This window comes from Athene cunicularia (assembly GCF_003259725.1).
Source record: "Athene cunicularia isolate RWA chromosome 2 unlocalized genomic scaffold, athCun1 chr2_part1, whole genome shotgun sequence".
NCBI classification, from domain to species: domain Eukaryota; kingdom Metazoa; phylum Chordata; class Aves; order Strigiformes; family Strigidae; genus Athene; species Athene cunicularia.
In genome coordinates, this window is record NW_020799095.1 from 142,040,676 (window position 1) to 142,063,036 (window position 22,361).

General features: G+C 37.8%; 1 protein-coding gene across 2 annotated transcripts in view; it reads left to right on the plus strand.

Annotated features, from left to right (window-relative positions):
* The first annotated feature begins 975 nt into the window (after nucleotides 1-975).
* NSMCE2 (NSE2 (MMS21) homolog, SMC5-SMC6 complex SUMO ligase) overlaps nucleotides 976-22,361 on the plus strand; it is a 127,705-nt gene continuing 106,319 nt past the window's right edge. Inside the window, exons 1-2 of one of the 2 annotated variants that reach the window (XM_026843121.1) lie at nucleotides 976-1,020; nucleotides 2,763-2,945. In XM_026843121.1, the coding sequence (XP_026698922.1) occupies nucleotides 2,813-2,945 (133 nt within the window). In that variant the 5' untranslated portion in view covers nucleotides 976-1,020; nucleotides 2,763-2,812. Of the gene's footprint in view, nucleotides 1,021-2,585; nucleotides 2,946-22,361 lie in introns of those variants that run through there. The other variant, XM_026843120.1, reaches the window with a different exon arrangement.

Below are 22,361 nucleotides of genomic sequence, written 5' to 3' on the forward strand. Positions count from 1 at the left end.
CACCTTTGTGACCAAGCAAGAAAAACACAGCCTTTTGTACCTGAAAAGTTGAAGAGAACTACTGAAGAATGAAACGTTCACAAATACTGAAACAGCTGAGACCATGCAAGGAGATGGTAGCAAGGAAAACAAAAACATGTTACAAGATGTGTTTATAATAACCACTTTAAAAATACAACCAAAATGACTGTAATAGGCTTTAGCAACAAGGAAAACTTCTACAGCAAATGAAACGATACAGCTCTGTTCCTTTATTTGTTGATGAAGGGTTAGCTCCCACGCTGTGGATGCATTTCCTTGTGACGTTTTTATTTACTGACTATGTTTCCCGCCAGATACGGAGTGCAGCACTGTTATAAATAAGCTTTTATACTTAGAAACACTTATGGGGAGTTACGAGTCGACTTCTCGCCAATAACCTTCCAAACCATTGAGGATGACTGTGCCTCCTCTGCCCCAAAATGAGAGCCCGGCGCCCGGCCTTCCCGTGCGGCGCGGTGCGGGCCAGGAGCGGTGCGGGCCAGGAGCCGTGCGGGCCAGGAGCCGTGCGGGCCAGGGGGTTGGTTGTGGCAGCTGCAGATTTTAAGTGCTTCATTGAAGACCTTCCTGGCAAAAGAGTGCTTTGAAAACACTGCTGTGAAACCGATTCCAGTGAAGAATGTGGCATTTCCTCTGAAGGCAGAATGGACAGCTGCAGGCTAACGTTGAAGAATTCACTTAAAAAATTCGAGTGAAATCTTTGCCTGAGATCATACACAGTTTCTAAGAAGCATAATCTTTTATTTAAAAACAGGAAAATTTGTCCAAAAATACTTAAATTACTTTCCAAAGGACAAGTTGAGATGAAACTACCAATGCAGTGGTGTAAGATAATACTGTAAACAGTAACTTCTGTTCCAGTGTAGTTTGCTCAGTGCTTCCATAAATGTCAAGAGAATGAAGAAGCTGTTTTAACTTCTTACTGTTGTTTTTTTTCAGATTCCTGCCTTTCACAGAGTGTATCTGTGAAATTTCCAAAAGGGTGCTTTAAAAAAATAGTTAAATAATGTAACAGCTGAAAGCATTTATTATTAAACCTTTAAGAGCATCCTTTTCCTTTACTTTCAGGGAGTTCTGTAAGGAACTTCTTTCTTGTCTTCTGTTGCTGGTTTGACAGCCTCTACTATCTAGTAATCACTGTCTTTTGGCAGGGAGAGCATAAGCTGACATAACTGCAGCTGTTGCTGTAGGCTGCTGCCTCTGTGGCAAGATGCACCTTTAGAAGCGGATGGAGAGGAAGGCAGTTTGTACGTAACTTGGAAGTTCAAGTTGTGGTGAACTTGAACTGTTCTTAAAATGTTGGAAGCACGTGACCTAAAATTGGTGTCTTAAAAGATAGTCTTGAGTGGACAAGCACGTTTTTTAAATGGAAAAAAACAGAAACAGATATGAAAGAAAACATTAGGAGAGGAGTTTGACAGCAAGTGTTCAGGTCTCACAGTCTGCATGATGTTCATGAGGAATGTGATTCAGGTTAGGGTGAGCACAAGATGTAGCAGAGGGAGATATAGCCTTAGGTATGCAAAGCTTTGGCAAGGCTTTGTCTGTCCTATTTAGATATTTTTCCATACTATTTTTGGATTATAGCCTGTCAAAGACTTCTGTTGATAGAACTACTTGTCCCCCTGTTAATTTGTGTACAATTCAGATAAAACTTCTGATATACCCCAAATTTGGTTGTGGATTTGGGGAGGTAAGAGAATGGAATCCAGAACCAAATTCAGTATCATCTCAGTATAGGCTTTGCACATATTGAAGATAATTTAAATGGACTAATGCTGTTATTTCTGTCTACCCAAGACTTTAGTGTTGGGTTTTTTTTGTGAACAATTGCGTATGTAAAGCTGAGAAGAATTTTTCATACCTCCTGCAACTTATAGTATAAAATTCTACACATCAGGTTCATTCTGTCTGAGCAAATTATGGCAAAACATGGAGAAGGAAGAGCAGAAGTTGGAATTTTTGAGAAGAAACCAACTGATGTGAACACTGTGGATAAGCACAGCATAAGCAAACCCACTTGAAGGTAGTATTGATGACAGAGGAGAAGCAGTTAATGCCCGCAAGGCTGTAGGTTGTGGGTCTGTATTGGAAAGGAAAGTGGCAATAAAGGAGATTAACATGATTTCTGTGCGACACTATTCTGTGCTAATGGAATATCGGTCCTAAAAGTTTTTAGCATCTTTGGGGGAAGTAGGTATCATTTGTAAGGTTTTTTATTTAAAGATGGTGCTAGAGGTTTTGCTGTTAAGTACATTCTTAGAAGAGTGGTCCTTTGTTAGATTATTTTTGCCAAGGGCCCACAGTTGAAACAGGCTTGTAGTTAGTGAGGCTGAATTGGATGTGAGAAGTCGTTTTTCTTTCTGTCCTAATTTATAATATGCCTAGAAAACACAGACGAGTTTTTGGCATGTGGGCTTCTTTGGATCTGAAATAGAGCAATAATTTTCAAGTGAACATAATCATTGAGTTTGAACCTTATTGTGGTTTAGCAATAGGAATGAGCAGTTGAAAACTGAGTTGTTTTCTGTGGTGTAGCTTTGCTTAATACTGAATAGGAGGTGAATTGAAAACCTCTGGTGAATTACAGTTCCACTGAAATTACTGACATCTTGGGAGCTAAGATTTCATCCCTGCTCTCTGACGTTTCAGTGGCTCTGTTGACACTGCTTTATGGTTAGCTGTCTGTACTTCTGTTTTCTCTTCCAAATTCTTTGGGTGTAAACTGCATTCAAAATGTTGTATCTGTTATTTCTAGAGTAACGATTTCAAGATGCCAGGCGGTGCAAGAATCTCATTCAACTGTGTGACTTCGTCTCTTTCATCTTTGAAAAACTGCCAGTCTTACATAAATACTGGAATGGATATTGCTACTCACGTTGCTCTTGACCTTGTGGAAAGTTCCAGTAAGTATATTCTCTCTTGTATTGCATCCTGAATCTGACAGATGAGTCCTAGGTCTACAAATTTTGACTTCAATATCTATCTTCATTATAGGAACTGGCTAGACCAGAGTGTATTCATCCAATCACTTCATTGTCTTAAATGATAAATTAAGTGAAAATGTAAATACCAGGCAAGCATTGTCCCATCTTTTGTAACACCCAAGATTAATTGTGTTCGAGTGGTTGCTACCCTACAGCTTTGTAAAAACTTTTAACAGTGCTGAGATGAGATGGAAAAGGCCTCTTAAGTGGGTGAATAAAATGACTTCACTCTAATACTGCTTCTTTGTGTGTTTTATTTGATGTTTAGGGCAAGATATATTAAAATAATGCTAATGATGTTGAGTACAAAGCTTCAGACATCTGTTAGGGCATGCAGTTTTTTTAAACATGCTCTCTCTGTGCTGAAAAGGACCCTTTTAGGGTCCTTCAGTTGGGACGTTTGCAAAGTGGGGTGGTACCTTAAATCTGTAACTACTTCTATCAGTCTTGTCATTGCTATTTCACAATAACAGGTGCACAGTAAAGCTACATTTCAAAGGCATCCCATTCCTCTGTCTTCTTAGATCTGTGGTAACCTGTTTTCACCAGGTAAAAATAAAAACTTTAAAGCTCCAACACTCTAATAGTTTTAATTATGAGTGGAGAGTGGAGAACAAGAACCCTCCGAAACAAAAGTCTTGCTCTTCATTATAAATCTTGCACTCAGCTAAGCCAAGGTTAATGTACATCAAGATAATGCTTTTCTCTTTGACTAGTGTGATAGTTCTCTCTCCTTTGACCTTTTTATCCATACTGCCCTCAGAGACAATCGACATGTCATTTCTAGTGGAGTAGAGGAAATGGAAAATTGTCTGAACAGTCAACTGGGGATTCCCTTTGAGGTAGAACTGGTATAACCAGTTCTGTTTCCTCTTTACTTTTGTAGTCACAATCTCTCCTACTTTGACATAAGCAATACATGGAAATACACTGAATGCTTTTAGTCCCAAGACCGCAGAATGATCCACAGAAATGAGTTAATTGTACAGAAGTTAAAAACTTTGATTAATTTCACCTTTCAGTAGAAGCCCTTGTTGCATTCCTGTTTGGAGGCGTGAAAAGCAAATTAAGCTCTACTGCGACAGGTCTGCAGCTGGAAGTCTGTGCATTATACTCCTGGGAAATGTCATTATCTTCCTCACATACCTGCTTCTGACACATTAATCTTTAATTACAACCTTGAAATTATTTTGTCCATTTCATTCAGTAACCAAAAGGACCATAATTAGCATTCTATCCTGAGAGGAGGAGATTACTCTTGATGAAATACCTATGGTCGTTGTTACAGTTAAGTTGTATCATGTGACTGGAAAACAGCTCCTAGACCATAACACTTGCTTTATTTTACCAGGGGCAACTTTCCTGTAGAATTGTAGTTATAGAATTACCAAGCATGACCTTTTAACATACTCCATCTCATTGCTCTATAGAAAAGTTATTCCAGACTTGTATTTGTCGTTTATACCTCTTTGCTCTGGTGTTATGGCATTAGCTTTTTACTTAACAATAGTTGTCTTCTTCACTCCTACACTTTTCCTTGCAGATGTATGTATGTGTGTACATGGAGCAAACAAATGAGTGAAGCTCCTCACTTTTATAAGGTTTGGTTTTCACTCCCCTGACTACTCCACTTAGACTTCAAGTTCTTATGTTCTCTACACAATGCCATCAAGAAAGGTACAGGGTTTCTGTTGCATGACACACTTCTGGTCAACAAATACTTTCAGTGCTTTAGCATTAGTATCATCTGATCTGCCACACTTGACCGTTTAGCTCTTACCTCTAACTCTTACGTGGTGATTTTTATTTCTAGAATTGTTAGTCATCTATGCTACTTTGCCTTCAAGTTCTGAGGCAAAATATTAATTTAATTTTGAGCCAGCATTAGACAATGTGTTTCTGCAATCTTGTTCCTGTCCCATTTGCAATTTGTTTCAATATCCCTTACAAAATTTTAACTGTTCAGCTTCTGACAGCTTTCACTGCCAGGCTTTGTAGAAGCAAAACATTATCTTCTAAAAGCACTATTTCTGTGAAGGTATTTTGTTCCTTTGGACTTTCGTACCGGACAATGCAGATTTTTGGGAATAGTGACAAAAATTTTCATAACAATTACATGAGAGAAGTTTACATCTGAAGATAAATAACTGAAAAGGCAGGCAAAGTTAGTGCAGTAAGTGATGTCTGTTTCCTCTCTTAATAATTAATTTTCTCCAAGCCCAATCCTGAAAACATTTACAGGTAAGCATATTTATTAAATAGTACACAGTAGTGTTTGCTGGACTGGTTACTGTTTAATGCAGCATAATGGAGGGACTTCCTATAAACATATGTGATGTTAAGATAGATCAAATGATCTAACCGGATCACTTTTCCCTACACCCTTAGGTATGGTAGTGGGTTTGCTCTGGTGCTATATTTGAGATGCTTTCTAGGCAGCAAACACCATAGTTCTTTTCGGTTTGGGTTTGGGTTTTTTGTTGGTTTTTTTTTTTTTTACAATTAAACAGTGATTTGTGAAAGACCCTATGTGTCATTTTTCTAACTTCAGAACTGTAGTAAAATGGAAATATAAATTAACAAATTTTAAGTTTTCTTTGATATGTGTAAAGGGATTTTATAGTATGCCAATTTTGTGGGTGTTTCCCTGTTCAGTAAAATTAACTTCATATTAGCACTGAAGGGCTAGAAAAGACTCTTTGCTTTCTGATGTGTTTAGTGGAGAACGATATGAAGAATGCTTCTAAAGGATGTAAAAAGAAAACAGTTTGGTGTTTCAGGAGTTTCGTATGCATGTAAGTTACAAAGCAGCCACACGATTGTTCAGGTGGAGTGAAAATCAAAGCTCACTAGGGGGCAGAAGAAGATAGGAAGTGAGCAGTATTGTAATTTTAAGTTGCAAGAAAGTGGCCTCTTTACCTGTGTGTTGGTCTGGTTGCATAGCCTAAAGTCCTCTCCAGTTAAACCATCCAGAGAACAAACAACTCTTATACTGGTTATGGAAGCTATAAAATCCTCCCAGAATTATTTTAAATTTAAGCTTTGTAAACAGATGGTGGTAGTGTTACATAGAATAAAGAGGGAATAAAACTATTTGTTTGATCATGAAACCAGAGGGCTGCTGATAGGAAGAGCTGCCAGACTTGTGGGCAGGAATTGGCTCAGGATATTCCATGATTTATAATAACCTATAGTAGCCTTTCTTCAGACATCTCAGATGCTTTGCAAATACTGGCTAAGCCTCTCAACACTCTGGGAGGTAAATAATGGTTACAGGGATTACTTACTTCACTGTCACTGAAATGAAAATTTTTGGTGAATAATAGTTGCTATATAGAAACATTGTAACTGTATCATAATCCAAAAGATAAACATAAAATGTCCTCCAACTGACTGAAACAACTGAGAAAATTTTATTAAAGAAGATAGATAGAGGTTTATGAGTTTGACATCAGGGACATCAGATTAAATTGTTTACTCATGAATAAATATCACAATAGACCTTTAACGCCTTTATTTGACATAATGTTTGAAAATTTCAGAACTCAATCAAACACTGGGTTTTCATTTCAACAGTAATTTTGTATGGAGAATGCCTCCTGTTGAACTGAGACTATCCTTTCTGCAACATAATTTCTTTTAGGAAGCGGCTGTCTACCTGCTGACTCACTTCAGTCCTGCTTAAATTGAATTTATCTATTTCTGGGGGCAACATGGCTGCAAACCAGTGCATATACTGATGCTACTATTCATTACTGTGCTGTTGTAGTTAAATTTATTCCAAGAGCTCTATGTACATCTATTCATTATATTCTGAAAAATGAACACTTGTTATTCATAGTTAACTTACAGGAGGTCATTACTTTCAGGCAATAACAATAGAGCCTTTTAGTTGGATACAGTTCTCAGGTTTGGGGTTCTTTGCTCTTCTTTTTTCTCCTACATGTTAATTGTTCTCAGAACTTCTTATTAACTTGATATTTTCCCCTATAGCTTTTGACTTTCTGTTCTGGAAAGATAAAGTAATCTCACTGGACACAGCTATTCTGAGGAGCATAAATGACTATTAAAGAAATTGATGGGAAAGGAAGGGTCCAATTAAATAATTAAACATTGTAGTTCTGCCATAAATAGTGGTCACAAAAATCTAGAAAAGTGAGGGAATCAGTTTCACAAATATAAATTGCAATTCACATTACTTTGAAGATCTAAAGATTCATAGCCTCTTGTCAACGTGGTCCCACATTCTGAAATGTAGGACAGAATGTACTAATTAATCTAATTCTCCATGACCTTGAATGAGTTCATTTTAGTACTTTCTGCAAAATAATAATGCTAATAAAAACAATGCTTTGGTATTTCATTTGAATAGTAGGAAGATTTAATACCCGGTATTTTTAGGCAGATTCACATTCATCTCTGCTTACACATATAGTTCTCTTGATATATGTTTGCAGTCCACAATAGCAAATTTAAAATTATTCCTGTCCATTTAAGCTTTATTTAATGCTGTGCAATGTTTTGGGAATCCTAGTGAGAGATAGTATGGAAGTATGGATTTTTAAAATTGGAGTTAGAATAACAGACCTTGCATGCATAAGTCAAAAGGAAAATATTTCACAGTAGAATTAAAAGTCTGAAATGTTTGTGAGGCTTCTAAATGATACACTCAGAATCTGTTCCCAGCTTTGTACTACCTACCCTTTCTTTTTTTGCCTTCTAGCATCTTGATCACTGCTGCTTCACTCGAGATAAATCTCAAGTTATCTCTAACCACAGTGATTCTCAAGTCTCTAAGGAATCCACTGTTCACAGTATGCCATAAGGATGAGATACTTAAGACTACTGTAAGGTTCATTGCCAAAATTGCACTTAAGTCTTAATTTCATCAGTGATGCTATTGCTTAGTCCACTAATACATTATATTTTCTGTTCTAGTCCTGTATAGATTTATAACAAAAGATTACTAGTGTTAAATATTCAGGTCAGACATTGCTTATTTATGAACATACGTGATCTCTAGCAAAATAAGGCAGAGTTTCTGTTAACTGCTGTTAATTTAGGTGAAGAATAATTTTAATGCATCTGATCCTGAAAACCTTTTATTTTTCATGTACCTCTGTTGATGTCCATGAAGTTAAACTGTCGATTAAGATCACCCTGTCCATTGAGAATCTGCAGACTCAGGAATTAAGGATCTGTACCTAGAGATGAAAACTAATTTTACTGAACTGAATGTCAAAGGGAAACAGACGGTTTAAAAGCTCATTTTATTTAATGAGCTAAAAAACTAAGTTTTATGTCCATCTCAGTCTTTCTGCTGATTAGATACTTTTCTATTTCATATTTTTCTCTTTTTTCAAGAATATCATTGTGGTATAGAAACATTGTAAAATGTTGCTATATGAAAAAAACCCGTGTGCAGAAAAACAGACTGTGCATAATTGGTTTCAGTATGTCCTCCCTGTGCTCAAAACACTGTCAGATGTTCTGCGGCCCAACCTAGCAAAATACTGAAGGAAAGGATACATTGAAATTCTTGAGTAGTCCACAAGCTTTCAGTGGTCTGTATATTTTAAAGCTTAAGCACATACTTTCATCCTTTGCTGGATTGGAGTCCTAATATGTGAATTTGAAGGTGACACTGTTCAAAATCTGTTATAATGCAAGTAAAATCATCTAAGTTCTACTATAATTTGCATCTTCCTAACTTTAGCCTCTGTTTTTGAGCTTTAGTAGTGTGACTGAAAAAAGAATCCACTAAGTCAGTAATTGTTTGGTAATGTCTCTCAATTGTAATGCTCCTAGTATTGGACTTTAAACACTGTATTGACATCTTTGCACACTGAGGAACAGCTGTTTGCACTGCTAATTTAACTTCTCTTAGTTGATGAACTGTCTTTACTTAAACTACTTAAAGGTAGTTCTGTAGAGTTAGAAAGCACTGCTGGACAACCATGTGAAATACTTCAAGGATAAGTCTTATTCCCTGCTTTTGGAAGTGTAACCTGCTATATGTGTAGAATGATGTGCTGGTAATGATATGAATATGCTGGCCCAGTATAGGTCTGCCAGATCCAAGACAGGCATCCATTCCCAGCTTTGCTCAGAGTTATTGGATGTGAATTCTGTTAACTTGCTGAGGATGGCAGTTTTATCTGACTCCACAGGAGAAAGAAGAAGAGCTTTCTCAAGAATATGGGACTGTGAAGTATGAAGAGCTGTAAATACTGGAATGAAAATGACTAACTCATGGACATCTCCAGACTTGCAGCCCAGCAGCTTGCTCTTTAGAGGGCTGTTGCTTTTTTGTCTGGGCTGGAGCCAAAGCTCTGTGGGACTGGGAGGGATGTCCAGTACAAATGGGAAGTAATTGGGAGGGCTGCAATGCATTCTAGCTACTGACAAGATGATAGGAATTTCTTTGTGTACAACTTCCGAAAAGCATTTTAAAGCATTAACAGATAGGGTTTTGTCTAATTAGCTGAACAGGTTTTCTAGTAGAAAGCAAGATGCTTCCTTGATGTCTGGGACTGACTTTCTTCCAACCACGCATCACATTCCCACTGTGAAGTGTAGAGGCCTTGGAGTGTGGAATAGCTGGGTGGGAAGCAGTCATAGCACCTGAACTCTAATCTTTTTTGGGGGAAAAAATTAGCTGCTTTGCTTTTTCTTCAAAAACTTGTCCTAAAATGTCATGGTCACCTGCTACCCTTGGCTGCTTGCCATCTGTATTACATGGCAGTCATCTTCCCATAGCAGTATCAGGGAACTCCTTCTCTCCTTCTCCACACTTTGAACGATTTTTCTGCCCACCAGTATGTACAGGGCAGGCCCATGGGTCTTACACAGTGTGAGTGATACGATTCTTTGGCATGTGCCCCAGATTAAGTTAGCCCTTTACAGCTCTGGCTTTTCCTGCTTGTCTGCTCATTTCCTATTGCATAACCTGCTCTCTGCCAGCAGAGCTTAACTCAATTCCGGATGCTTATCCCATTTGTCTGTTCCCCTTGCCCCAGAGCTGTCTGCGCTTTTCTTCATGTGTGCTGCACTGCATCTCACATGTACAATGTCCTCCCTTACTGACTGCTTTGTCTGCTCCAGATTGCTTGGGATCCACTTGTGTCATGATGCCTGTTAAACACTGGCTAAACAGCAGTTGGTAATGTGGATTTAGCTCTGTGAGATTACCCACATAACTTTGATTTTTCTCACTGCTCTCTTGAAATAGTGTTAAACAGGAATCACTAAAGGGTAGCAAACTAAGGTTGCTAACCTTTGTTGACATAGGAAGGAGTGTAGAAAATACAGTCATGGTGGTTAGCCTAGTTTTATGAAATTATTGGTAGCCTTTTAATAGATAGTTGGTTCGTGAGTTTTTTGAATATCCACTATTCTTACATGCAGTGGGTTTCTAAACACATTGCAGCAACCTATAACAAACAATCAGACTTGAACATTGTAAGTTTGAGTATCACTGAGAGCAGGAGACCTTTCCATGGAAGTTTCTTTGTCATTGACCTAAAACTTCTACTTAGAATGGTGCAGACTCCACTATAAGGGTGGACTCTGTAGCTGTGTGTGAATATAAAATGTTTTCGTTAATTTATTTCCTTTGTGTTTTTTTTTTTTTCCTAGTTTATTTTTCATTGAAAATTCAAATGCAGGATTCCTGGAGAACCATAACATAACATGAATCTTAACACTGTCAAAGTTCTTGTGCATGAAATGACCATGATGTGATTGTTTTGGGATCCAGAAATAAATGTGCTGATACCTGTGTTCCTACAGTTCTCATGCTCTGTTAGTTTCCGTGGTGTTAGAGATCATTGTGCTTCATAAAAATAATCAAAACATAAGGTACTTGTCCTGAGAAGAGGGTATAGTGTATAGGCTAGAATGACACTTTGCCACTTGCTTGAGTAAGGTGTATGGTGAAGATTCACCTACTGAGAAAATGAGCAGAACTAAGCTTTGACTTGCTATCCTGTTCTTGTCCAGGGAAGATAAGCTTGTCAACACGTGTCAAGACCTTCCTTTGCATATGAATTGTTGTTTTGTTAGGTCCCCTCCACTTTATAATGGACAAAGCTGTGGCCTGTCTTGTAGAGACCCTGTGTGAGGAATCAGACCTTGTTTTTTCTCTTGGGAGCCCATATATCTGTGAAGGTGCTCATGGGAAGCAAATAGCAAAGGGTTTTATATGCAGTGCAGGAATAGCAATAGAATTGAGCAATCCATTACTTCTTTATGGACACAAGGGAACAATCTTACCTGGATTTGAAATCTCCAGAGTGTGCCTCAATTTCTCAGAATTTACTTTGTCTTTAGGTTATAGTAAATTCCAAGTAGGGGTTGCAGGATTTTTTTTTCTTGTTGGAGAATGTAAGTGTAGAATGTCAAAGTCTGTCCTGGAGATAAATGGCTTTTCACTGGTGCTTGCTATACAAAAATGTTTTCTAGATATGAGAGAAGGTGCTGTAGAAAACAGACCAGTGATCCATGAAGTTCAGTAAACTTTCTGTGTTAGCCTCTGCCAGATGCTTCTTGTGAAGCTGGAAGAATTCTCTCATGATAACAAGCTGTTCACAGAGGAAGTTTCTTTCTAACCCCAGGCATTTATCTGCCAGAAACTGTTTGTTAACTGGTCTGCTTTGTTGCTACACCAATGTCTGTGGTACTAATTGATGGCAGCACAAACTCAACGAGGCACCAAAATTACATATTTTTTCTTGGGAAGGTTCTCTTCCTGTTGTTTAAAGAAAACTTGTATTTTGGGGTATGTCATATAAAATGTTTTCGATTCCCTTTTGCAAAAAATACGTATTTTGTTTTCCTTCAAATCCTTTGCTTAAGATTCATCCTTTTAGGAAAGATGTTCTTTTTTTATCTATTTCTTCTTCAAGTAATTTTTTTTTTGAAACAAAAAGAACTGGTTGGGTTCTTGTGAAATGCTTTTCTGAAAACAAAACAAAAAAACATTTTGTGCATTACACTCTTCAGTCAATACCAAAATTTTGAGAAGATAGGGTTGGATTAATTTTTTATCCTACCTTTGTGCTTCAGTAATTACAGCACAAAAATTACTTAAAGCATTTACAGCCAGCACTGATGAGCCCATTGCTGGAGTACACTGGTTGTTTCTGAAGGCTCTTCTTCAAAGAAGCTGTCTGAAAAATGAGAATTTGGAAATGCGCCTTGTTTCAAAATCTGGAAAAATACAACTTGTAATGAAAGATTTGTGTTCTTTTATATTTATCCAAAAACCACCATGACCATAGTCTGCAATCTTACAAAGAGGGAAGAAACAAATATGTGGGGTTGTTATTTCCTAGCTGGAATTTTGACTGTAAAAAGAATACAGTGCAGCGAGGGGAAAGTAACTCTATTAAGCCGCGTGCTTTTGTTCTGCTGGCTCGTTTTCATTTTGGGTACTCTGCAAGCTGAGTGCATTCAAGTATCTTTGTTCCTCAACTTTCCCTGTTCTTAAAGGAAAGAGAAACCCATGAGGTGGCAGCAAAGGCTTTCCTGCAGCTTGTGCCGTTACTCCTTCACCTGCTGTGGTCAGCTGCTGTGGCACTACAGAAACTCACTCCTAGAGTGGATTTAGAGGTGTTAAGGCCATATCACCATACTCTTGCACTTAGTAACACTAAAATATAAATGGAGGATTAAGATTAATAGTGGAGAAAAAGAATTTGTATTATCAGATCACAGATTTTTAAGGCTGTTTGGGACCAACGTGATCTGCTGGTTTGACTTCCTGCATAATACAGATCATTCATTGCATTTTGTACAGTTATTGCAAGAAACTGGTATGTTGTGGTTGAATTACAGAGTATCATTCAGAGTGAAATCTAGTCTTGATTTAAAGCTAACTTGCTGAATAACTGTCTTTAGTGCATTCTCATGGAAATGTACTGACAGCTTGCACCTGAACAGAAGGTCATGCTCTGGACAGTCTCAGTTTTTGTCAGAACTCTTGTGAGTGCTCAGATGAAAACTGCACATTTTTTTATTTCTCAGGTTTCAGCAGGTGGTATTCACATAGTTGCTGATATCAAAATCGTACATACATACATATGTATGTGTGCATATTTATACTTGTTTCCTATGTATTTTCCAAAGGAAGCAGGTAATTCTCTCCCCCTAAAGGTTATTATGAGTTAGGGAGGTTTGCAGTCACCTGGTGCGTTACCTCATGTACCCATAGTCACTATAAATTTCTCTGTGTCCTAGACCTCATAAATTCTCAGCAGTCTTCAAAATAGATCATAAGTGGGATTTAAATGCTGTATAGACCTTTTTGCAGACCCTCTGCACACTAGTGATGTTAACCTTGAGAGAATGAGTGAGCTTACAGCTGTAAGTTATAGGCTTGAAACTGCTGGGTGAGGTTCTTTGGCCTCTACTATGCATGAGATCAGAATAGATGATCCTAATGGTGTGTTTCAGCTTCAAAATACTATGAAGTACTGCAGAGGTCTTGTGTGGGCTCCTTAGCACAAAGATAAATCAGCCCCTTTGAACATAAGCCAGAGAGGAATATTTTATCTGAGTAATTTACCGTATGAAAATATTCCCTGTAGTATATTAATCTGTCATTTTCTTATCGTCATATTTCTGCCACAGAAATGTGGCAATAAGAAAATACCGCTAACTCCTGTTTAAATGTAGAGGCATACAGTATATATGGAAAGTAGTGTGGGCTTTGAAGAACCCTCTCTGAAGGCTTTAATTTTTTATCAATTTAAGTAGATCAGTATTTAGCTTTCAGTGATCTAATTGTGTGCCTAAATAACTAGGGAGGGAGGAGGAGCCCACAAAAGTAGGAAAAAACCTGGGGTTGGCAGCGTTCAGAAAGACTACGTATATAAAGCAATTGTATTTCTTTCCTTGATTCTTTCCGTTAGGGAAAGATTTATCTAGGTTAAAAGTAAGCATTGTGCTGACATGTTTTCAGTGTTTGGTCAAAACATGAAAGAAGCCCTGATGTAGATGTGATCATTCTGAAGCCTTCATCCTGATCCCCTACCAAAAGACACAGGACATTTCGCCCCCCCCTTTTTTTTTTTTTTCCTTTTCTCTTCTTTCTTCTTCTCTTCAATAATTCAATAACTTGCAACTGGGTTTTTTCCTTTTTTTTGATAACTCAAATTTTTTGTCAGTGCATGTAGAATTAATTATGATAGGTTTTTAATACTTTCAGATAAAAATAATTAGAAAACTTAAAAATGCACTCTGACTCAAATCCAGGTTTTATAACATGTTTCCATTTACACCAAAATTATATAGCATGCTAATGCTCTAGTGAAGAATGAAGATTATAATATGTACTAATAAAATTTCAAGAATTTAAATAACAGTGTTTACTTCATCAGTCAGAATCACATGTAGGACTTGTGTGTTCCTTATGATTGCTGACACAGACCTATGAAAAAATTCATTCTTTGGTGGACAGGCTGAGGTTGGTTGTCTGAATTATAGATTTAGAATTTTTTAAATTATAATTTTCATGCATTTTTTTTGCTTCCCTTCTGATTTTCCTTCACATTGTCTCTCAAGAAGACCAAGGAACTCATAATAGCATTATATGAAAGAGGTAAAACAACTGAGATGCTCCAAGTCTGATTTTGCTGAGGCCTTGAGGCTAGGAACAACTGTTCTTTCAAACTGGCATTGCACTGTGTGGCCTTGGGCAAGTCCTTGAAGTTCACTAGACATCAGTTTCCCTTCTATAAAAAGAAGTGTGAGGAGTGTTTTGAGAGAATGTTTGAACATCTGAATATCTCAAACTCCTGTGTAGATACTCACTTCTGTTGTTGCTTATTTCTTCCGCTGCAAGAGTCTAGAAATAATGTGACTGTCTGTAATGGTGGTAGGTGGGTCAATAAATAATAGTATGTGAAGAGAGAAAATATTACACTGATTCAAAAAAGTGCTACTAAAACTGCTTATGGAAAGAACATTTACAGTGAAACTCACAGTCTAGCAAAAACTCAACTGAAGTGATAGAGAATCCATCATATCTCTAATAAGCAGTTCAACCTAGTATTTTCTTCATTAGCTTCATTTCAGTTTTCAAGCACTGGATCTTATGTTTCTGTCTGATAATCAAAGAGCTCAATATGTTCAGAAATTTTCAGGATGGTAGCAGTAGATCATAAGCAAGTCACCTGTAGCATGTCAAACTTTGCAAGTTGAGCTGCTTTAGTCAGTCTTGATGAAAGTCACTTTCCAGGCATTGCGTAATTTGTATTGCTCTTTCTTTGAAATACTGAAACACCTTACTGAAGGAAAATGCAATTAGCAGGATTTAGTCTCATGCTTGTTGGTCCAGAAAGGGCCTTTGCCTGAATTATACACTATGTGCCGTATAAAGATAGGGATACATCTGCAAAATTGTCAGCATACAATCAACCCCTTTTATAAAAAAAATAGAACAATCCCTGTACCCCTCCTTAGATGTTGGACAAGGGTCTGGCATTCATCATAAGCATCATATAGCGCAGCCTTCTGTGTAGGGCATACAGTAATAGCCAGGTAACCTGCCAGCACTCACATTGTTGCCCCAGCCACCCTCTCAAGCATTCTTTGCATTACGTAAGTTCCGAAACTGTGCACTACATAGCAGTTACTCTTAATGACTGGTGAGTTTATGTCTTTTTTGTTATTGTTCTTTCAGTTTGGTGGGGGGTTTTTGTGTGTTAATGGACCTTTATGCCAGTAAAAGAAAATCAACAGCCAGCAGTCTGTTAGAGTTGCTATTATATAAAAGGATGGGAGAAACTAGGTGGTAACCCCCAAAGATTGTGATCACCAGGAAGATGTCACTTGCTAATACAGACAGAATCAAAAAACAGACTAGCAAGTCCTCAGGGAGAAGAACAGAAATGGGAAAACTAGTTAAGGAGGAAGAGAAGGGGAGAGGAGCAAGTGGTAAAGAAATGTGTAATGAAGGAGAAGGAGAGGTAAGAAATAAGAAAGCCACAGCAAAAGGATTAAGCAGGACAGTACGCTGATCATGCTCTAGATGATGAAAGATATTTAAATGCCGTGCTAATGATGTTTCCCATGTAAGCAACTTCTGTAGTTTCCACAAAGGTGTTAGCTTTTGCAAATGGGAAGAGTAGCCTGGCATATAAATTGAAGGAGAACTGCTTCATGTGGCTGAAAATGAGAGATGGGGTCTTTCTGATTAGTCTTACACTGTAGTTGTTCAGGATAGATGTGTGTGGGAACCTCCCCATTATCAATAAATGCAGTAGATGGTCTGAAATATGCATGTGCTGTAGCATGCAATAGAAGGTGACAATCTCAAACTACTCCATAAATTACATATAATGAACTTTCTTATTTAAAAAGACTTAACAAAAGGAGCCAGCTGGCTTAAGGAGAAGGTGACAGATGAAAAGAACACAATTCAAAGAAGTGTTCACACATTAAGGAAGTATTTTAACAGGCTTTCCCCAGACTGTAAGTGGGAATGGAATTATACATTGCATGTAAATGTCAAGTGACAATAATATCTTCTGAGTTAAGTCAACCTTGCAAACTCTCCTATTTTTCTTAAGCAGATGAATAAAGTTTAACATGTGATTTCCTTACTAATCATCTTAGTAAGCAGTGGGTGAGTAGACTTTTTGCTGTACGGGTAGATTAATGTGACATTTTCACAAGACCTTTTTTTAAAGTTTATTACTTGTAGGTGTGGATCTAATTCACAGCTGTTTTTTCAGTAAATTAGGTATGCCATCACTCATTCAAATTCTGTATTTCTTCAGTATTTTTAGATTAATTTTTTTATCCATGCTTTGTTGGAGATGTGTAGTCTGTCCTGATGCCTCAATGTAATCTCAAATTAATCAAGATGACTTCTCCACTGAACATACTTTAGTGCACAGATTTGGCCCAGTCACTTTTATAGAAAAACAGATTTTAAATTGAACAAAATTCAAAAGCATATCAGTATAAAGGGGAGAAAAATTCTTTCAACTGTCAGCTACACAAATCTCAAGCACAGTCATATGGTTCTGAATTTAGTTTAATAACATGTCTGATAACTATGGGATAGTTTACCACTTCTGTTCAAGTACTGAACAGAGAGCGCCTTCTTCCTATCTTGTTACGGAACATTTCCACACTTGGTTTCAGTTGATATTCCTGTTTTTTCAAAACTGCCTCTTTAAATGCCATGAGGCCCCCACAAAGCTACTTCTTTCCTACTATGGACAAAGATAACAGTGTTATCTAAAAAACATGCTGAGAGACCATCATCTGTGGCGTACTGTAAGTCATCAAACTCCTGTTTCTTCTCAAAATCATAAATATTTGTGTGTATATGAGAGACCCAGGCAATACAGAATTGTGTTGCCCTTTTTTGCACAGAAATGTGCATTCTCTGTATAATAACAAACCAGCAGCTCCTCATAGTAGGAGAAATTTTTGTATGAAGTTTGTGGGAAATGAAATTCCAGCAATGGAAAGATTTAGCTCTGTCACTTACCAGTATGCATGCAACAGAATGAATGCCACATACCAGCGATTCATGCCAAAAGGGGGAGATCTGCCAATTCACAGAAGAGGTTTTATGCAAAGGAGGCCTGCTAGAGGCAGAATGAATTGCTGGTTTTCATTATGCTTGCAGTTTATGTGCAGTCTTTGCCTTTGCCTTGTCTGTATAAGAGGATTAGGTTGTGGGTTCGGGTTTTTTGTGTTGGTTGTTTTGGGTCACACTGAGAAATTATGGGCCCTTAAAGTCCTAGCTTTAGTATTGCTGCATGGTTAGCACTTCAAGTACCATATCACTATGTAATTCATGCTGAATTGGATGTTTTGTGTGGGGAACATCAGTTGACCCTTTGTTTGCATGAGACACTGGTTATCTAGACTCCTTTAGTTTAACCTTGGTTGTGTTCTGTCTGTTAGCTGTCTTCAACAGAAACTGGAAAATATCCAAAGCATATGGTACTATCTACATTTTCAACAATTAACTTTGGAGACGATACTCATATCTATTTCTACTAACCTTCCCATTTCTGATAATCTAACAGATCAGTGTTTCTGATTTTAACCCCCCAAACTTTCCATTGTTAGCTGTATATTATGAATCTGATTTATCTTTTGTTTATTCCTTTATGTATGTGGACCAGTGTCAGCTCTGTTGTAAGACACATCACTGCTCTGTTCACAGTGGTGTAGAATGTGGAGTTGCCTGCCAGCCAGATTTGTCTAAAAAGCTGACTGTAAAACTGGGTTGTTTTTCTACCCTGAGCTGCTTGCTGCTGCAGCTGCAGTATGGCCAGTGCCCTGGTTAGTCAGCTGAAGTCCAGCCTTGCTCTGTCTGGGGCTACTGATTAGCTTTTCTAAATTATGAAGTCAGTAGTGCCAAGGGTTGTAGAAGCAGAAATATGAAAACTTAGAATGAGAGACTGTGTGGGTTCAGAGAGGGGAAAAAAAAAAAGGCAGCTATGTTTGGAAATATCTAATAAAAATATTTGACATTTAAAACACAGACATATTTTGGCATTTTTCCTCCCCCAGCTGTTTCATTTTAGGTCAATAATGTTAAAATTTGAGTGCTGGAGGAGTGCTCATTTGTGTCTGCATGAAGCTGTTGCTCTTGGTTGTAGAAACTTAGTTTGGATTCTGTGGGTTTTTTTTTTTTTTGTGGGAATGTAACTAGAACCACTGAACTGAGCCAAAGTAAGTTGGTGCTGGATTGCCTTGAAGTAGGTGATTGTCAGTCTTACCTTCCTGTTTGATAAGTGTTCTACTGCTTTAACTTGTATTAGAGTTCATGCACACTGCACTCTGTTAATTGGACTTTGCTTGCATTAGAAAGCAAAGCTCGCTCAGTTTTAGTGGGACCAGTTTGTTGAGCACTTCATGCACAAGCACGAGTACTACAGATAGGAAGGGAGCGTGCAGTGAGGGACCGGGAGTGAGACTGCCTCTGTACTGAAACTGCACTCTGCATCACTTTGCAAGGCAACTCTCCCATGCTTTTGTCCTGAGTCATGGCCCTGTTTTCTGGCCAGGCCATTGATGATGCACCTATTTCTTGTGGTGCCACATGCAGCATGTCTAGTCTGTGCAATTAGATTTCCAATCAGATATATCTGCACCAGACTTGGATATTAGGGTAGTTTGAGCCCAGAAAAAAAAAGATAGTTGTATTTAGTGAAACATTGTATCTGATCAAATAAGCTCTGATGAGGGCTTGTTAGCTTAGTCTCTGATCTAGGCTGCCTCCAATTCTGGACAGAGAAGGAACATTTCTGAGAATTTTGAACGTCTTGGGTAAAAAGGGGTTTACTTCCTTATCTTTACTGATATCTCTTTCCAACACATTTCCTCTTTCCCCCAAATGGAGGAAATTCTAAGCCACTAATGCATTTAGTTTAATGAAGGTGCACTTTGAATGAGCTTCTCTGAGATGAGAAATATAATAGGATCATTAACACGAAGGATTTTTGTGAAAAAACTAATGGTATTTTTTATTGCTGGATAATAACAATCATGCCTTTTATTAGAGACAGACTTGCACTTCACACTAAAATATTTATTTTCCACCTGTCAATGCAATTTAAAATAAGAGAAGAATTGGTTATTGGCAACAGAAAGCATTAACACGGCTTGTAAACAAAAAAGGGGTGGATTATCTCTGTAGAATTCATAATGTGCAAGTAGAGATCTTGAGTAATACAGAAGAAATTGTGCTTAAAAAAATTCTAACAAGTTGGAAATCAACTTATTGGAATCATAAAAAATAATTAAAAATTTATTTTGCTGGTGTTCCTTTCCAGTAGAAAGCAGCCTGTGAACCTTTTATGGAAATTGTAAATGCCCACTAAAAGTCTTGAAATAAAATATTTCATTTGAAATAGCAGTTTTAGAAAGCATTCTGAGGGATCAAAGAGTAAAAATGACAACACCTTAACAAATATTTCATTGTTCTGAGGAAAAAGATTTCAAGAAAATTTTACCCAAGTTCTAATGTTATCATATCGAATTCTAAGAGGAGAAAGTGGGTAGAAGGAGGACAGCAGTAGATGCCTTGTTTTTAAATGTTCCCAGCCCTCCTGTCTCTCATTCTGAGGAAGGCAAGAGCAGCAGCAGCAGCTCAGGCCTCTGAACCATGCTCTCTTGTGTGGTGTAGGCATGCCCATGCCTCCACAGGCAAGAAGCTTGTTAGTCATAGGAAACTCCTTTCCCATTAAAATTATTAGTGAATGTTGTTTTCAGCCTTAATTTCACTGTATGTTGAAATCCACTGAGAAGAGAGGGAGATATATAGATATAGATATATATATATATATATATATATATATATATTTAGGAAAATAGAGGGGGTTTTGTAATTTATTTAATGAGAGATTGTTCAGATTTCTTTGTGAATATAGCATATATCTTGGACTTGCTTAGAAAATACAGGTGTGGTTCCTCTAACTTTTTCTTGGCAAACAAGTCTGTTTAGGAAGTTCTTCTTCCCCCCCCAAACTCCACCCTGCTACAGTTTGCCACCCCCTTCCCCCCAGTGTACTGGTACAACTGTTTGTATATCTGCATTTTGGATTCAATTACTGGAATACCATGGGTTTGGGTTGTTTGATTTGGTTTGGTTTTGGAGGATGGAATGCTATTTTTAGCTTGGATTGTTTCATTAATCCAATTTATAGTATAACGCTGTCGAAAGTCCTATTATCCTGGCTGAGGGGCAGCAGAGAAGGAACACAGATGAACAGCAAGGATGAGTGCCTGGGGAAACGACCTGTGAAACTCCCTTTGTTGCCAAAGAAAAGGTACATGAACCTCAGCCTTGGTGTCTTCTTGCTGCTTGTCTGTCAACTTGTGTTTCTCTTGGGCCTGTGGATGTAGATAGTGTTGAGGAGTGCTGATTTATTTACTCATTTGCTGAACAGAGCACAGTAGTTCTGGATGGTTATCACCATAATGCCAGGGAACTGATAGAGAATTATGATAGAGGAGCTTGAGTGACTTCTCAAAACTGTTGCATCTTGTAAATGCTTTATCCTTGCAGAGAGTAAATGCTCCTTGCAGAGCTTCTGCTTACTAGTTACACTGTGGTTGTTAATTTTAAATTGGCCTTTCTGCAAAGTTAGGTATTGGGTAGGTGTTAATTGGTAAAATAAAGATTAACCTCACTGTGACCCTGGAATTTAATAAGGAGAAAGGAAGTGCTGGTCTCTTTTGTCTGAAGGCAGGGAAGTAGCCTGGGAATTGTATAGGCCTTTAGTTAAGCAAATTAAGCATTTTTATCTGGGGAAGTGTGTACAGGCTACCTGTCTTCATGTCTTGGTGCTGTATGTGTGGCATCAAATGTAGAGGTTACAGTAGCAAAAATGTGCAGATACGATATTTACACTTTTTCTGTTCCATAGCGAACTCTGTTTACGTGTATGAGAGATCTTTTTATTATTTATGTGCCTCAGCCTAAATTAAGCCATCTCTATTTGTGTTGGATAATATTTTACTTTGGATTTTATACAGCAAAGCATGTCAGCACATGTTGAAGTGCTTTGCTAAATCAAACTCTCTGTGAGAACCCTGTTTATTTAATTTGGTTTTACCACAGTCCATAGATGTTCGGAGGTACTGTCCTTCCTTACGTTGCAGTCTGTTTGGATACTGTGGCCGAAATATCTGGTAAGATAGATCTTTGTTACTGCTCTCAAGTCTAACCTGGGATCATTACAACTTTTTAGCCTTGCCCTGGTCGTCTTGAAGAAAAAACACATATTGTAAAGAAGTTACTTTCAAAAGCACTGTTGGCCTAGTTCTGCTGGCAATGGAGTTTAAGGGAGTTTCATTCTGAGCAAAAGTTTCATGATTACTTTATTATAGAATAATATAGTAAGTTATTTTCAAAAGTGGTTAGTAATACTGGGTGCCTCAACTTCCCTGTGCCCACTCTGAGATGACTCTGTTTTCAGAATGTGCAACACCCACTCACTGGAAATGCTGGCCTCGAGATGTTTCAAACTGGGCATTCAGCAACTGAGATGTTTCAGAGTGGCCATTCAGACCCTGCATGGTCTGTTTCTCTTGAAATTCTGACTCTCTCTACAATATAATGTACTGGGTTTAATTTCCATGGGACTGGCAGGAGGCTCCAGGGTCACTGAATCTTGTCTCTTCCTATTTCAGACTGTCATAGCCTACAGCAAAATGCTTGTAACACAAGATGAGGGTTTTTTTGTCATGAGTAGTCTGTAATCTAAAAGACACTCTTGGCTCATCTTACTCTAAAGAAAAAAAAAAGCATGGAGAAATGGATAATTGAAGATTTTTTCAGTTACTTAGTAAAACAAA